Here is a 19242-nt window from a genome sequence, read left to right on the forward strand (position 1 = left end):
GTCCATCCACCAAATAAGGAATCTCAAATGACAGACAGATACGGGAAGCATGTTTTCTCATCAGCGACTTTCACCCTCAGTTCACTGAATGACCTCACACACTTTACATGACTTCATAGAGATCTTCTGAAGGAGTTAGGAGATACTCTACAAGGTTCATTAGCTGCGGCGGGTGTCTCAGAAAAAGTGACCACCCAGCTATCCACCTTAAATTCCATAGTCAACTCCTCCATGAGGCTGATATCATATGCTGCAGATGGAGCGAGCAGGGCAGTGGGTTCTGGAGTTTCCCTGAGGAGGCACAACTGGTTGCGCTTGTGCAACTGTGCAGAGCCCTTCAAATCTACCTTTACCAAAGCCCCTTGTGATGGATCCTCTCTTTTTGGGCCAAAAGTCAAGGACACACTCAACAGATGTGAGCAGGAAGGAAAAACTCTCTCTGCCATTGGAGTACGTTTTTCTGTATCTTCAATACCTTATCCTAAGGGCCAGAAGAGTGGAAAGATGTCATTCAAAAGATCCCAGGGTGTTTTTCAAGACGCAGGAGGTGAGCCCTTTCCCAGGGGCAGAGGGGGAGGCAATAATGGTAGACATCACCCACGTGGTGGGGGGGTCCACAAAACCAGGGTGACAGTGATTCCTTTTGCGGCCAACCCCATCAGCGCTCCTGAAAGGAGGTCCACCTGCTCTTCTCTGGAGGCAGTCAGTGGAAGATTAACTCTGTATTCAGAAGCCTGGTGCAATATCACAAGAAACAAGTAGGTACAAAGTATAATATCCAGAAGATATTCCATTCCATTTTGCTAGCCCATTCCACAGACCAGAATAATCCTGGATGTTCCACCCAGTCAGAGTGAACAAGCAACCACAGCAATCCAGGAGTTGCTAATCAAAAGAGTCATCCAAGAAGTCCCCGCAGACCAAATAGGATTTAGAACTTACTCAAGATTCTTTTTAGTACCAAAAAGACCAGGGGACTGGAGACCCATTTTGGATCTCAGCAAGTTGAACGAATCTGTAAAGAAGTCCAAGTCCCGAATGGTGACACTGCAGTCTATTCTTTCCTTTTTAGGGAAAGACGATTGGATATGCTCGATAGACCTCCAAGTTGCGTACTACCACATATAAATTGACACAGCATCAAGTAGTTATCTACGCTTCTGGCTGGGAGCCAAGCATTATCAGTTTCGAGCTCTGCCCTTTGGTCTCACTACAGCCCCTAGAGTGTTCACCAAATGCATGGCAGTAGTAATGGCTCACCTGAGATGCCTGGGATTCCAAGTGTTTCCATAACTGGACGACTGGCTCCTAACTGCCACCACCAAGCATCTACTTCTACAGGCCAGGACACTACACTGGAACTTTGTGTTCGGTTAGGCATAACATTGAATTTTCAAAAATCTGCCTTGTTGCCTTGTCAACATATTATATTTATTGGTGCAGCTCTGGACACCTTTTGTATGATGGCTCGCCTTCTGCCCAACAGAATCTTTGTCCTCAGACAGCAAATAGTCAACATTCTTCCCAGGAGAAAAGTAAAAGCAAAAGTAGTCCTAACACTTTTTGGAACCATGGCATCAACCGTAACTCTTGTCCCCCTAGCCAGGATGCACGTGAGAATCCTTCAGTGGCTTCTGTTTGCTCAATGGTCCCTTCAAGAACTTCCTATGTCCCACCAGATAACAATAACGAATTCATGCAAGAGAGATCTCCGATGGTGGCTTCAGTCCAATTATGTGACCATCGGAAGATCCTTTGTTCCACAACAACCTGTTGCTATGGTGACCACAGATGCTTCCCACATGGGGGGGGGGGTTATCTGGGAAGAACAGTCCAAGGCACATGGCAAGAACACGAGGCTCAGTTGCACATCAGTGTTCTACAGATGAGAGCAGTGCTTCTGGTGCTGCAAGCACTTCAGGACTCTCTTCCACTAGGAACAATTGCATTTCAGTCAGACAACATGTCCATAGTCTGGTACATAAACAAGTGAGGAGGAACCAAATCATACCCCCTTTGTTGAAGGGCAGTAAGAGTATGGCAATGGGCAATCTCTACCCAACGTCTTCTGGTAGAAATACATATCCTGGGGAAATCCAGCATGATAGTCGACAAACTCAGCAGGTTAATTCTCATTGCTCCATATTGGCCCCATCAGATTTGGCTACCCTTCCTCTGGCCTCATCTTCAGAAGAAGAAATGGGTTCTGGACCTAGTCCCAGACCTTCTGACTTGTATGTCAGGTGCGCTTCATCTTTCTCTCCACACCCTCAGTTTGACAGCTTGGCTGCTCCACTTCCAAACTTAGTCAGGCTTCAAAATATTACCCCAGCAGTCAAAAACATTTTGCTCTCTTCTCATAAGGCTTCCACCAGAAAATTGTATTCCAGCAAATGAAAGAGATTCTCTTACTGGTCAAGAGCAAGAGACCTAGATCCCTTCTATGCCTCTATTAGTTCAATTTTAGAATTTCTAGTGGAACTTTTTCAGCAAGGCTGTGCTGCAGCTACAATTAAAGTCCAGTTAGATGCAATTTCCAATTATCACATTGGTGAACACACTCCTAATCTCATGTCACACAAGCTGTGTAAAGCTTTTTTAAAAGGAACTTGTTTGTTGAGGCCTCCCATTAAAGAACCTCTATCACCTTGGGACCTAAATTTCATTCTTACTTATCTAACTTTACCCCTCTTTCAGCCTGCTTCTTCTTGCAATCTAAAGTTTCTCTTCTGGAAGACCATCCTGTTAGTGGCTATTACATCTGCACGTAGAGTCTCAGAATTACAAGCTCTATCAATTAAGCCACCGTACCTAATCTTTCATAAGGATAGAGTATCCTTAAGGACCAATCCGTCTTTCGTGCCAAAAGTCTGCTCTCAATCCAATCTAAACCAGTCTATTGAACTTCCTGTTTTCTTTCCTAACCATTCCAACAAGGCAGAATAAAAATACATCAGCTGGATGTACATAGGCAACTGAGATTTTATTTACATAGAACCAAAGACTTCAGGAAAACAGGCCAGCTATTTGTTTCCTTTTCTCAAGCAAAATGAGGCAAACCACTCTCAAAAGTTACACTCTCAAATTGGCTTACTAGTTGTATTATTTTATTTTATTTATTTATTTTAGTTTACATTTGTTGATTGGGATAGTCCGACTGGATACATGTCCATTTTCAGTGGAGGCCCGGGGAAAAAAGCTCTGAAGGAAGTTACACAAGCATCTTAACAAGCCACCTTTACCATTACTTTTATATCTACTTCAAACAATAGAAGTCTACCTTTCAAAATCAAAGGCCATTCAACTAGAGCTCTAGCAACATCATCTGCTTACTATGCTAGACTATCTATGGACAGCATTTGCGCAGCGGCTACATGGGCTAGGCATCATACTTTTATTACTCATTACTAGGAAGAGTTAGCCTCCAGGGACAGATCTTCTTTTGGGTCCACAGTGCTCAAAGGTGTACTCCCATGAGCCACCCAGGAAAATAGTGCTAGGGATGCTGTCCCATCCAGTAAGAAAGAAGGCAAGAGGGACAACATAACATAAAGAATTTATGTACTTACCATAACATTCCATGTTTGTTGTCCGCTCTCGCCCTTCTTTCTTATGTCCCTCCCTCCTTCCCCCAGCCAAGGCTCCTAGAGGACTTAGATAAGAGTTTTTCCTGTCCTTCTACAGAGAGTTCCTTAGAAAGTGCTTGTTTTTCTTCTTATAGGTATTTGTGTGTGTGTGTGTGTGTGTGTGTGTGTGTGTGTGTGTGTGTGTGTGTGTGTGTGTGTGTGTGTATGTGTGTGTGTGTGTGTGTGTGTGTGTGTGTGTGTGTGGGTGTGTGTATATATATATATATATATATATATATATATATATATAAAAAATATATATATATATATATATATATACATATATAATATATATATGTATATATATATATATATAAATGTATATATTTTTGTGCTATGTAAATATAAATATACTTTGTTTATGGCTATAAGCAAACAAGATCTGGGGATTACTCCAATGCATTGTGGCATAGGTGTTCAGCCATGAGCCAAGTCAGAGACTATGAGCTAGTGTATTGGCTGAGTCGGAGCCGAATATCGGCTCCGAACCTGTCCAGTAAGAAGGAAGGGCGAGTGAGGACAACAAACATGGAACATTATGGTAAGTACATAACTTCTTTTTTCTTTTGTATGTTTTTTTCTCTCCATGGTGTAGTTGGTCATGTCCAACATCAGGTTGATATCCAGATAGTTGAAATTGATCCCATACTCACTCATGGTGAATTTCAAAAAGGCTGTGGTGTTGTTAAGGTTGGAGTAAACAATTTTAAATTCTTCCTTGTCACCTTTCCATAAGGAGAACAAGTCATCTATGTATCTCCTGTAGAAGATGACCTTGGTGAACTTGGAGAACGAAGGGTAGGATTTCAAATTTTCTTGTTCTTACTAGACCATGACAAGATTAGCAAAGACAGGGGCTACCATTGTTCCCATTTGCCAGCAAAAGTAAAGAAATTGTTATCCAGTACTAGTTCTACAAGGTGACGATGTTAGTCAAACCATTGTTTACATTCCTACAGTTGGTTAGATAGTTCTTTATGAATTGATCCCTATATTCTGTTTAGTACAGGTACAGGACACAACTTCAAGAGCTGCAAAACACACACCTCCACTGGCATTTGTACATTACTTAACAGTTCTAATAAATGCCAGGAGTCTCTCAAGTAAAATTCAGAAGCCTGTACAATAGAGTTTAATAAATGATCTAAAAACATGAAATCGGCTCTGTCTGCAGCAACTACTGGTCTGAAGAGGGGATTTTCTTTATTTTTATGTACTTAATTCCGAAGAATCTCACCATCTTAGGGAGCTAATTTTGTAGAAAATAATAAGTTTCTGGGTCTTTTTCATGTTGACTTAATAGGTAAAAAAGTGAGTGGTCTACCACTGAAAAGCTTTTGTTAATCTTCCTTTTGGTGGTTTCCTGATAACAGTTCTCATCGCTCAATAAATTATAGATGGCCATTGCATATTCTCTTTTTCATTACTACTGTAGTGCTCCTCCTTATCTGCTTTCATAATGCAGATCTCTTCATTCCTTGACAGTCTATTCAGGCATCCCTTTTTTCTTTTGTTAAATTGTGTGCTTGGGGTCTACTGCCCAATCTCGTATGAAAGTCTTCCTCACAACGATCATGAAACACCTGCAGCATGCTACGCACTGTAGGATTGTATGTACTTTTATTTTTAACAATATCATTTCTATCTTCAAAGTGTGGAATATACTGCAAAATGTAATTTAGATTTAAATTGCATACATACATTTTAAAATCGACTAGGGACTGGGTAATATTACCCTTTGTGTCAGAATGAAGGAAAAACCTTTGGCTAAAACTTCATGATGATAATTATTCAAATAAAAGTCACTCAGGTTCAAAATTTCAAAGTCCGAGTTCATTTTTTTTTTCTTTTTATTGTTCCTTCCTTCCCCCCTGTTCTGTTTCTTCCCTCCTGTCTGCCATTTTGGTGTTCTGATGCCCCCTGATGGGTGCAATAAAAAAGGAGCTGGGGAGAGAATAGGAGGCAGTAATGTCTGTTGTGTGCCGTTGGTAGTTCCATTAACTGCTTGAATCATATTATTCGAACTGTTACTCAGCTCTTGATTTGTTATAGAGATAGCATTGGTGGTTAGCACGGGATTGACACCTTCAGTAGTTGAATTAGAGGTTTTCAGTGGATAAACTGTACCCTTTTCATAAGCTTCTGTGTCCCTCTTCAGTTTGTTTTTCTTTCTCTTAATAATGGTCATGGAAAGCCTTTCTGGTTTGACTGTAATACCATCATATAAATGGATAAATTCTGTAAAGAACTGACACTGTTTGATTTTTTCATCCAACAGACAGATTTCTTCTTCTGGATGGCTTATTTTGAGTTTATAATCAGGTTAATACCTGTATCATTAATCAATTTGACAAGATCTTTGTAGAGGGGGTCACTGGCATTCATACCATTCTGAAATTTATAAACTCATATCTGGAAAGGTACACATTTAAGGCGTGTGCATTCTTCTAAATAAATAATTTTGTACTGCCCTGTTTTGTACTTGGTTACCAAGTTTTGTAGTCTATAAATGTATCTTTTACACACCTCTCAAGGTGATTATCATAATCACTGGCAGTATCAGTCTCCATTCTATTTTGATCTCTAAGAGTGCTGTTAGAGAATAAGTTATTTACACTTTTGTAAATAAATTCAAATAAATTCTCTGTACCTGTATGTAGTTGTCTTCTGTTATCACTGGAGCTCCTTGTCTCTCATGCCTCAATATCAGGTAATCCTTGAGTTTGAGTGGATGACCCAGGAAGTGAAAAAGAACCACTTAGCAAACCTCTCACTTTAAAGGTTTCCAAAATTCAGCAAACACTAGATCTGGCTGCTGTCAGTTTTTGAGTAAGCCAAGGAAGAATAAAATCCCCCAAATGGTGTAGAATAAAGAACATAAAACCAAAAGAAAAATTCTACAAGTACCAGCTCTTCAGAGAAGACAGAGACAAAGTCAAATTCTATTTAGAGCTTTCATTCTTTTTTAATAATCCACATAAGAACTTTATCAGAATCTAACAAACAGTTCAAACATACTGTTTAAAAATGATGTCAAAATAGCAGTGTAGTATGCAAACAACCAATCAATGCCTGTACTTCCTTTTCTTTTGGGTATGATTTGGTTAACCTCGTGGCCGAGGGTCCCCTTTTCCTTCTGCATTTTCTCCCCTTGTATATCCATAGCCTCTGTTTGTCTTATGGAGACTGTTCTCTACTGCGGCAGTTCTGTTCTGGGTAAGTTTGTTTGTACATCACCTTTATGCCCTGTGTCCTGTGCATACAAGATCTAAAGGCTTTGGTATACTGGCCTGATGTAGGGCTATCCTTGGCAGGAGTTCCCAAAGGTGAACAATATTGCAGTGGTGAAGGGAAGGACATTGACTGTTATGGTAAGATTTTACACAACTGTACTTTATAATTAAAATGTAACAAATGGGTATTCTTTAGAAAAAGAGAAATCTACTTTCAATACAGTTGTTGGCCCATTATAATGAAATTAATACTACAACGCAGTATTTTTTGAATTTTATGAATATTAAATGGCAGCTGCATGAGAGTCATTGGAAAATATGTTTTGTGTTTCCATAGTACAACCTTTTACAACTTATTCTGTAAAACACTTTGATAAGATACATCACTGTAACTAGCAACATGTCTTGAAGATGACAGTGCTTAATTCTTTAACTATCCCCCCAAAAAAGAGAATCTAAAGTTACATTAAATGTTCCAAAACAGAGTATCTCAACCTGATTACCTTATTTTTGTGTTTTAATGCCCATGTATGTTCTCAGAAGCATGCTGCATTGTGGGCTATTGTTTATATCAGTCTGGCCACATGTATGTTGCATTTACCATTGTCATTTTTTTACCTTAAGTAGTCTAAGAAGGACAAGTTCACTTAAATCAAACCGTGCAGTAAATCTGAAATTCCTCATCCTTCTTTCCCCTCAATATATCTTGCATTTCTGTAATCACCGAACATAATCTCTACAAAGATTTCCATTTGCCTTGATGTGTGTCTAATCTGCTGCTGAAGCTGCTACTCTATCACTTCATCTACAAATATATTATGTGTGTGTATATAAATTATTTGCAGCTCAGGAATGCAAGTGCTTGGACTCCCAAATGTACTTCTTACCGATATCTTATCGATTACAGCCAGAAAATAACTGTCATGAATTGCTTTTTAATTTAATACTCTGTTTCTTTACAAATTGTTTTCTAAAATCAAAGTGGTGCTTTGTGTTTATAATTTGTTTTTGTACTTGTTCATTTTTGATCATATTGTATACTTCTGTTGTCTCAGTTGAAGCTTCTCTGCCCAGTCTTCGCTGTAAAGCAATACTTACAGTACATGCACAATAAGGACCATTCTGGTAAACACATGGGAATAAATTGGATTAGTAATCTAATTATGCATGCCAAATCACACTTGCTAACCAAGTTATAAAGTTTCAGGACAGAATATCAAGGGTTGGCATATTATTCACAGTAATCTACTATTTTTCTGTTTTTGTTACGTATCAAAGTGTTGTATTAGATCAGTTCTGCATGCTTCAAGAGTTGCATTTGTGTATACATTTTCTGTATTTTTTTATTTAACAAAAGGTGGCAGAGAATGTTGAGTGTGTACAGGAAAATGAAAGCCATAAATCCAAAGAAGAGCTTATCCTAGCTGATGTGAAGAAGCCCTCCCCTGATCCTGAGAAAACTGAGAGGAAGCTAAATGCTGAGAACAGGCACAAGAAGTTGAGGGAAAAAAGAAGAGAAACAATCCATGCTAAGGTAAAGGGTACCATGTTTTTGTCATAACTATTCAAATGCTTTTATTAATGAAGACCATAATGCACTCACTGTGTTTTCTGCATTTCCCTGAAAACACTGTATGACTTAGTTGTCCATTTGCAAAAAAAGTATGCTCTTTCACATTTTTAACTTGGTCTTATTTGTGTACATGTAGGAATCTGTATATTACTTTGTGAAGCAATTTGCAGAGCTTTCTTTCATGTGTGTTACTTGAGCAGTAATACATGTCAGTGTACATGTGGGGTATTGGGCAAGTTTTGTACTTTTCATATGGTCAGCCAAGTGACATTAGAGAATGGTATGTGAGAATTTTTTCCCATGTTTGGAAGAGAAGACATAGGTGATTTGCCTTATGTAATTTGAATATGCACTTTGAAAAATTCCCTCTCCCTACAAGAAAAATTTTACAGCCTTACAAGCTACTTCAAAAAAGTACTACTTCATCATTTCCCTGCTAGCTACATTAAGGCAGAATTGCTCAGTCTTTAAAAAGGCTAATTGAGCCTCCTCAAATAGAGAGCCCATCAACATCTTAGCTTCTTCCGATTCCATCTGCTTAAGCATATCTCCTACTCCAGTCTAACTGGCAGATTTAGCTGCAAGAGAAAGAATTGACAATTTCAGGTTTTAACCGAACCATATTTTAACCTTGCACTGTACCGCAACAAGCAAAACATGGAGCAACCATAGCTCCTCTGGTCCCAACCCTAAAATCTGGCAATCTGTACATGCCTCCATTTGGGACTCTCCTGATCTGTACTTCAGTTAATGAATGCCCATAACTGTACCTGTTTAAAGAAGCACAAGTCTTATGAATAATGAAATATATTAAACTCTAACAAGAAAGTATGATTTTCCACTCCATTTGATCCATATTCCACTCTGAATCTACCATGTATGCAGTCCCGTCAGCCTCCCCTACCCCTCTAACCTTGGCTATTCACACATCCTCTACCCCTGAAACTCCTCCCAGTCATCCTAATCAAACCTCAACCTGCTAAACTGAACTGCACCCTAAAAGATAATTCAGTAACACAGTCTGGTAGTCCATACCTGTTTCTTGGTACAGTTTACAGCCAGAATGCTTTATTGCAAGCATTAATGCTCAAACTTTGTTTATACTAAAATGTACAATTTATTATCACTGTAATAAATTGTTCATCAAATTATCCAACATTTCTTAATTGAAACATTGCATTATTAAAACTGTATCACTGTTTATACTTCTCTATGCTTTTCAACCAGACTGGGCCCAAAAATGGGCCTCTTGCATCAGTGCTCTACCCAGGTTAACAAATTTAAAGAATGATTCACAATCACTAGGATTAATTCATAGCAATTGTATAGTAAGTGTTTGTTAAAATTTTATTTGTTTTATTTATTTATTTATTGACAACTGTTAACTGGGTGAGTCCAGCTGGGCCAGGGGCCCTTTTTCAGTGGAGACCCGAGGAGAAAAGCTCCAGTTACAGAAAGTTTAAGTATACATAACAATTTAGTTTACAATTAAAAAACAATTACTATTAGCAGTACAATTTAAAGCAATTCACAGTGATAAGTTAAGAGGCATAACAGGGGTAAGATCAAGATCAGTAACACAAAAAGTACAAATAAATACTGTACTTTTATATAAATATTTTTACACATAAGTGATGTATAGCTGATGTGGTAAGGTATATAGCAAGTTGTAGTGTTTTAGGAATAGTACAAATTATGAGGTGTGAGAGATGAGTGCATGAATGGGGTGGAAGGGATATCTAGAGGTGTAATGTGACGTTAGAGAAAACTATGTTGGAAATAATATTTTGAGAAGATTGTATGAGATTGTGGTAAAAAGGAATAGTATTGGAGTGGTAAAAAATATGCTGAAGTTGTATGAGATTGTGGAATACAGAATAGTATTGGAGTTAGGTAGGGTCATGACAAGTACAAGTTTTGGTTCTTATAAAGTGTAGTCTGAGTTCTTTCTTAAATTGTACAGGGTGTGCAATGGAGTGTACGTGGGATGGGAGGTTATTCCATGCTTGGGATAGGGTGGATTTATATAGTAGTCTGCTGATAGTTTTTTTTGGGTTGGTAGATGTCAAGGAATTGTTGGTTAGAAGTACGAAGTGTGCGAGTTGGAGTGTAGATGGATACCAAGGAGGAGAGGAGAGGACAAGAGGATGGTTTATAAAGTATAGAGTGAATAATTTGTAACTGAGATAGAAGGAGTTGTTGAGGGAGTTTTAGCCATTGTAGTGAGTTGAGTGTGAGGCAGTGGTGTGAGTTATGTGGGGAGTTTGTAATGAATCTTGCTATTTTGTGGTAGGTTTGTTGGAGTTTGGCCAGGGTAGTGGATTGAATATTAGTTAGTATTCGGGTGGCATAGAGAAGGGAGGGGAGAAGAAGAGCCTGAGCCAGGTACAGTATAGCATCAGAGGTCAGGAATCTATGGTTTCGGTAGAACATACAGAGCAAAATGTAGCTTAATGTTATTATTGTCATTTTGATGCTGACTGATGTTGCAATATTTGTCACAGTTGTACAGATGTGTAGCAAGGGTGGGGTAAAGGTGGCATCTGCCTTGGGTGCAAGGTGTTGGGGGTTGTGATTGGAAATTGTATTTACTGCATTCCTATTTCTGTACTGGCATTTCTGAAATTCAGTGGAAGGGAGTTCAGTACATCAGCTTTTTGTGTGGAGTAAGCTGTTGGAAGACAACTGCTGTTTTAATAAACAACAAAAGTGTTTTTTTTTATTTTACTCTTCCATTGAAGATCAGAGGGAATCAGTAGGGGGCATCTAATGCATGGACTTCTTCGGGGGCTGTTGCACACCTTTTCCCTGCTCCAGCTCTTTATTGTATCTTTCCTGAAGTGCCAGTCTAATGGTGCTGACATTTTTTTGTACTCTTTATAGAGCAGAGTCCGGCCCTGGGTGTGAGGTGAGCCAGCTGTGGATCTGCATCCATGTGATATGATTTGGGCAGTGTTTACAGTAAATAAAAGGGTTGTTAGGGTACGGTGGGATTTTCCCCCGTGAAGAAAAGATTAATTTTATCAAATGCCCATTCAATGTTTTATCAGTTTTGGGCAACTGAGGTAGTATCCCTTATACTTTTGTGGTTGTAAATAGATTGGATTTTCATCTGATACTGCTTCAGACACCTGAAAAATCAGTCACCCATTTGTGTGTGTGTGTGTGTGTGTGTGTATAGTGAGAGAGATCACAAGATGTATTTACATCTGTAATATGTGATATATATATATATATATATATATATATATATATATATATATATATATATATATGGGTTCATATGAATCCGTTGACAGCCGAAACATTGACGCTTACCTCATCGACACCAAAGCATCGACCGTTCAGAACATCGACAATCCAGGTAAGCGATTTTCCCCCTTACAGGACCCATGGTAGCACTTAGGACCCATGGTAGCGACTGTTGAGAATTTGCGTTGTCCATAGCGTCGCACTAGCGAAACAAGTGCTACCATGGGTCCTGTAAGGGGGAAAATCGCTTACCTGGATTGTCGATGTTCTGAACGGTCGATGCTTTGGTGTCGATGAGGTAAGCGTCGATGTTTCGGCTGTCGACGGATTCATATGAACCCATATATATATATATATATATATATATATATATATATATATATGGGTCCACTTTTTAATTTTGAAATGCCATAATGTCGACATTCATAAAATTTAACCCAAAATCTCGACATTATGAAATTTCAAGATGAAAAAGTGAATACAAAAAAAAAAAACATGGCAAAAAAGGTTTTTGCAGGGGGGCAAGCCCCCCCTGCACCTTAAATATACAAACTCCAAGATTGTGCTAAAGTGAAGAAAATGGTAATGTTCTCATTCCACACTGTCTAGGGATCCCCATTACCGTTCTTTTCACTGTGAGCGATCTCAGAGTTAGTGTATTTAAGGTGTGGGGGGGTGAAGGGGGGCTTGCCCTCTGCAGAAGAATAGTTTTACATGTTTTTATTGTTTTTTTTATTAATTTCAAGATTACAAGACCTTGAGGTTCTCGATTCAATATATAGAACTTCGAGATTTTGTATTTTTGAAATTAAAAAGTGGACCCATATATATATATATATATATATATATATATATATATATATATATATATATATATATAGAGAGAGAGAGATAGGTATACAGACACACACACACACACACACACATATATATATATATATATATATATATATATATATATATATATATATAGATATACAGACACACATATATATGTATGTATGTATATATATATATATATATATATATATATATATATATATATATATACACACACAGATAGATACACACAGATCTACAGTAGATATATATATATATAAAGAGAGAGAGAAACATCTATATAGATAGTATTTTTGTGTGTGTGTGTTTGTGTAGATAACATGGAGAGTTTAAAGTTAAATGACATACCCTTTGTAATCTGACATACAGGTAAAAATTTGAAGTTGCTTCCAGTACTAGTATTACAGAAATTATTTGTAAATAATGGTAAAACAATGGATTTTTGAAAACTTATGAATGGTGGAGGACAGCATCTTGTAAGTAATTTTTTAAATGTTTTCTGGTGAGTGAACAAAGAAAACCAGTTCCTGGTGTTATTTTTTTTTTTTTAAACATATTGATATGATGTATTAGCAATAGTAACCTTTACTTCACTGAAAATTAATTTCACTAAGCACAGCTTCTAAATGTTCATTAAATATTTGCAATTTAATAATGTATGTCGCTCATTCTTACTTCTGTTGTTTTAATGCCCTGGATGTAAGCTCAGTAATGTGTGCTGATATTTGGACTCTGCCTTGATAAGAATGTCTGGGTATGACAAAGCTGGTACATTGGAAACAGAGAGTTAATTCCTTTGCTGACCTCATAAGTGAGGTGGTGATTTTCTGATTGGCTACATTAAACTACCCACATATACTGTGCATTTCCACCTGCTGCTGTGGTCTAGGCTGTAGATAAAGAGGGTCAGAAAAAGACTAGTTCACTTACATGGTCAAAAAACAAATTAAATTGTTTATTAATTTTATTTGTTTAAATCTGCAAATAAATACCCCAAGGCAGTATTGCTGCTCTGCTTGCAAAATCACAAGAGATGCCTTACTTGATCTGTGGCTGTGCTTTAAGTTGGCATATCAAGGTCACAGGCATCCATTGCCTTATTTATCATAAGTAGTATATTTAGGGAATTTCCCCTCCCAGTCAGTTTTATTGCATCTGCATTCATGTTTGTGTATCTTTTGCTTTGCATTAAGGTGGAAGAGATTGTTATTTCTGCGCAGAGAAATGTCCAAGAACGAATTGCAAGGAGAAAAATGAAAGCTGAAGGACAGTCTTCCTCCCACAGTTCTGAAGAAACTGAAAAGAAGCAAGAGGCTGAGGAAAGACAGGAGCTGTTGATGAAACAAAGACCAGAAGAGGTTAGTAGTCAGGAAAGATACAGTTTGTACTAAAACAATGGATGCAAATTTATTTTTTTAATCCAGACCTTTTTTAGTGCTGTGTAAAATGTCATCTGCTCTTCTTTCAGCATTTTTAACTATTGTAGGACTTAAAATAATCTACATGTTAGCTAAGACCAAGGATGCTTTAATATCTGTTTCTCATTTGGATTTGTTTGTGTGCATGATATAGTCTGTATATGTCAGGAAACTGTAGAGACATATTCCATGCGTGTTACTTAAGCAATATGGTATGTTAGGGATATTTTCATATTTTTCATGTGGTATGTCAAAAGACATAGTGACATTAATACATCAAAATTTATAAACATTTCTTCATGACTCTTACTTCATTGGAACAGCGCACTGATGTTTTTTAGTTACAATTTTGTTTTATTTTGTTTGTGATATTTCTTAGCTTTAGGATTTGTTACAGCAGCATGCCATTTTTTCCAGTATTTCATGTATTCACAGTTTAACTGTACTTACCTGGGAATGATTGGCTCACTTACCTGGGAACAAATATATTAATTTATTTGGTTAATTTTTCAAATTAGCATCCCAAGAGAGAGATATACTGCTTAAATTGAAAAGACCTGGGAGCAACTTTGTTTATTGCATAAAGTCTGGGGTGGAATGTTAGACCACAAACATCTAAAAGTGGTTTGTTAAGTGAATTTTGTTCTCATCATTTTTTACTGCATCTGTATTCATTATTATTATTTTTTTTTTTTGCACATTAAGGTGGAAGAGACTACTAGAGCTGTCACCAGTGATGATACTCATGAAATTTTGATTATGGAAGCGCAAGCTATTGGAATGTCTTTGTCTCTTGCTCCTGAAGAAACTGGAAAGAAGCAAGGTGCAAGGGAAGAGCAGGAGTTGGAGCGTGAACAAAGAGAACCAGTTCCTGCTCAGGTAGGTGTCAGTTTGTACTAACAAAAAAAAATACAAATGTTTTACTAACAAATGCCTTGTTAGTACAGTCCACAGTGTGCTTTCAGCAGTTTGCCAAAAGTAAGACTTAATATTCTTTCCATTTGCAAACATATCTTGGATAATAGATTGTTTTACTGTAGTTGTCGCTTGGTCTCATTTGAAGGCACAGTGTAATATATTTATTGTCTCAAGATGGTGTTTGCACAACTTTCTTGTATGCTACATAACTCATTCAGACCTAAAACACCAATTGTTCTGTGTCTTGTTTTGCATCTTCAGTGCTGGATGAGTAGGCTAACTCCACTCATTCAAACCACAAATCACATGAATTCTCACAGCATCTAATGACTGGTGCCAAAGTCATGGCCTCAAGCTAAATGCAAAAAATGTGTCATCATACCATTCAGCAAAAACTTGACCCCTACTGATTATCACATCAATGGCAACTCCCTAAGCACACAACCTGTGGTGAGAGACCTGGGCATTCAGGTTGATAACAACCTCACATTCGATCATCGTGTAGCGGCAGTGGTCAGATAAGCCATTTCCTTAGTTCATCTCATAAGTAAAGGGAGTGCATCCAGAAAAAAAGGAGGTTATTACCTCTCTATACTCATCCCTCTTTAGACCAATAATTGAGTATAATGCCCTGTTTGGGATGTACCTCTCCCAACATCTGCACTAACTGGAAAGGCTACTGAAATACCTCACAAAGAGAATCCACGGCCTCTAACACCTGTCCTATGCAGACAGGGTCAAAGCACTATCATGCTACCTGGTATCGTACAGATTGCTCAGGGGTGAGCTGTGTCTCGCCAATAAGGCAATCTCGGACCCTGCCCTACTAGAGATGCTCCATATCCATAAGTCTAACTCCTCATGCAATACTCGCTCAAAAGGCCTGAACCTAATATGTGACATTAACAAAACCTGCTGGAGAGACAGGTTTGTCTACCAGAGGCTGCCCTTTTTCTGCCCTGTTTCTGGAATAGACTTCCCAAACATGTCAAACAGAGCACCTCGCTGACCCTCTTCAAGTGCAGCCTTGATAAGTGGATGGGAAACCACAAATTTGTACCAGGGGTTTTACCTGTGTCCCTCATTGACAGGGGCAACAGGTTCTGACTGAGTTTTCTTTTTGGGGATAAACTCTTGGCTAGGCTTGTAAGGGCCCCAGGGTCATTAGACTAGTAACCTCCTATGATCCTATGAAAAGCAAGAGTTATGCAGTGGTATTAATTCAACATAACTTAAAAGTACCAAATTCATTGCAGTAAGTGTCACATTTAAGAATTTAATGCATAAAATATTTGAACTGAAGTTGTTAGGCAAAAAGCAGCTTTATTTGTTAATTTTAAAAGATCTTTCTCGCATTTAGATTTTCTGTGAGTGACTTCCAGGGATTTACTTTCCAGCCTACCATCAGTTAGGAATCTGAAACATCATTAACTTACTGCTGGCAGATGAGAATAATTTAAGTGATGAAGCATGGCAGTGTGTGTGTGTTGATTTTTGTACTGTTCACGTGGTGTTATCACATAGTATAAGAAAATACATTAGTGTGTGACAAGTGGGTAAAAATAACCAAGATATCTGGGACTGACTCAGTGGTATTGTATCATAAATAACTATGTAAAATCTAGATTTATTATTTTATTAGTTACATTTTTTTTTCTTTTAATGTAGTGTATGATGTGCCATAGCTATATGGCATGGTTTTTCTAAAGGTTCAGAGCTTCAAGAATACATTGTATATTAGTGCAGTAATCCATACTTATTCATGTAGGAGTTACTCATGAATGTCATGAGTAATCCTAATTCCTTTATGGCCGCCCTGCGAATATTGCTGTTTTAGAAGATGTTAAAACTAATCCTTTTAAATAACCTTTTGTAATAATTGTGTTGTATAATGAAGAATCTTTTTAGACTGACATGAGTTAGTGGGGAAATGTAGGAGATGTGCTTCACATGTTGACATCCCTGAATTTGACAAAGTGTGCTCCTTACCTTGTGAAATATGTTTATTTCATTCATTTGTTAACCTGGTTAAGTTTACTGATCCATAAATCCTTTTTAGCCATGACCATGACCCAGCTGGAAAAACTGCAGTAATATAGTGTGTGTGTGTGTCTTTTTGGCTTTTCCCGGTTAGGGGTCGCCACAGCGGAACTCCGGTCCGCTAATGATTGGCAGTTGATTTTTACATGCCAAGTTGCCAGCCCTGACACACAACCTTCAACGAAGGTACGCCCATTCACGCATGTCTCCATGCAGAGTATAAAGGAAATATGCAGCTTTGCAGTGCAATCATGAACATAACGTACTGTATGTATAAAAATAAAGAAATGTACTCAGTTAAATTATCTGACGCAGTGTCAGTAAAATTTATGTACAGTGTCAGTATGTTGAACAGCATTTGAAACATAATTTGAGAACAATTCTACAAGTACCAGCTTTTTAGAGAATACACAGATGCAGTCATAGGTTCATAGGTTCATAGGTTGGTACTGGGCTATCTGCCCAAAGTCATATATTAGCCCAGCCACGTTGTGCGGTATTCACCGCCCCTTTAGTAGTTCCCTAGACCCTTGTACTAGCAGCTAGTACCCTTGCCCCCTATCTAGTAGTGCTGTTGGTGTGATCCCCGGTGTGAACTTTCTGTTACCCATCCACTCATTAAGGTTCCTCTTGAAGAGTGATAGTGAGGGGCTCTGTCTTATGTAGATCGGGACCCTGTTCCATAGTAAGGGAAGTCTCTGCGAAGTCAAATTCTATTTAGCACTTTTGTTTTTTTTTTAATAATCCACACAAGAACTTCATCAGAATCTGCCAAACAATTTTACAAATGGTGCCAAAATAGTCATTTGGTATGCAAACAACCAATCAGTTGCTGTCTTTAGGTAATAGTAGGTTAAAAAAGTGCCTCCACTAGAATACATTGTTTCAGATTAAAGGCAGAATGGATACTATTTAAAACTTATGTGCTGACAAGAAACATTTAATGTTAATATGATCATTGAGTCCAGGGTATTTGTCAACTGTTAACCTAATCTGCCAGCAAGATTCTCGGCACTCAAGCCATACCTTATAATTCCCTGAAAAGCCCTCCAAACTGGCAACTTCCAATAACACTAAAAGTGAATTTCGTAAAACAAGAACAATTCAATGAATGATGTTATGTGATCCTATCTCGCCTACATTCTGAATGATGGGTTCGGAGCCGATCCTCATGCCAAAGAGCGAAGTCTCTTACTGGCTGAGCTTACCATATCCCAGGATGCACCACTACCAGTCCCCCAGATCTCGTTTGCCGCTAACAAGTGAAGACGTGGTCTCGAGCTGGCTGAGTTAAGTAGTGATTATTTCACTAGTTTTTCTGTCAGGTTTTTCTTCTTTTTCTACAAAAAGCTGTTTTAACAGCTATTCTTGTGTTTTGACTGTGTTGGATAAAATTCACTTGGTGAATTCTTGTGTTGTGAGTGACTAGGAGTACCTCTTGTCAGGAAAGGCCTTTCCGTCCGGGTTTTGTTTGTAGGTGACTTCGGTTCTGTTTTGAATCATTTACATTTCTCTTCTTAAATAAGAACTAACGGAGAGAAATTATTTTATTACAGAGTTTGTGCTGTGTTTGACTAATTCAGAGTATTGCGAGTGATAACTGTAAGCCTACTCTAGGTGTATTACCAGTGTTCTTTCAGTTACTTTTGAAAATTTCTATAATGTCTCAGAATCCCAGGCCTTCGGGCTTCAAGAAATGTGTAAAATGTAGCTTCAAAATGTCCATCACGGATGATCACTCGCTATGTGTGTATTGCTTAGGGGCAAAGCATTTACAGGAATCATGTAGTGTATGTCACGCTTTTTCCTCAAGGGTCCTCCAGGAGAGGAAAAATAAATTAATTCTTAAGGGATTAATTAAACCTTCTTTCGAAGAAGCTTTGGCATCCTCTCCTTCTCCGGCTCCGACCAGTCCGTCGGATCCGATCGCTAAGAAACAAAGGCAGGCCTCTCCTTCGGCTCCAAGGACTTTCGATGCCACCAGTATCGACTCCTCTGGCTTCGGCCGATAGCTGGGGCATCGAGGCGGGTCATCTTCGCCGGCTCCACTGCTCTCGGAGCCGACGTCCACCTCGCACCGATGGAAACTGGTGTGTGTATTCCTCGGCGCCGATACTCATCGAGTCGCCTCGAGCCGGTCCCCTAGCCCTTTGGGGCCGTTGGAGAGGCCTTCTCGACCCGTTCTGTTTCCTCTCGGTCTTCGAGGATGTCAGATTCTGATATAGACAGGGTGCTCCAAAGACTGTTCCAGTCCCCAGTCTTCCAAAATTTGTTTCGGTTCCGACCCAGTTGGCTTCGGAGCCGATGACCTTGGCCCACCCATTGCCATTCCTCCTCCGACT

The 19242-nt window shown here is 38.5% G+C and overlaps 1 protein-coding gene across 1 annotated transcript in view; it reads left to right on the plus strand.

Annotated features, from left to right (window-relative positions):
- LOC122792418 (trichohyalin-like) overlaps nt 1–19242 on the plus strand; it is a 261589-nt gene that overhangs the window by 128749 nt on the left and 113598 nt on the right. Inside the window, exons 13-15 of the mRNA XM_044060207.1 lie at nt 8217–8393; nt 13718–13882; nt 14648–14821. Coding sequence (XP_043916142.1) covers nt 8217–8393; nt 13718–13882; nt 14648–14821 — 516 coding nt within the window. The remainder of the gene's footprint in view (nt 1–8216; nt 8394–13717; nt 13883–14647; nt 14822–19242) is intronic.

Source organism: Protopterus annectens, chromosome 1.part2 (assembly GCF_019279795.1).
Source record: "Protopterus annectens isolate FY-2018-M chromosome 1.part2, PAN1.0, whole genome shotgun sequence".
Classification (NCBI taxonomy): domain Eukaryota; kingdom Metazoa; phylum Chordata; order Ceratodontiformes; family Protopteridae; genus Protopterus; species Protopterus annectens.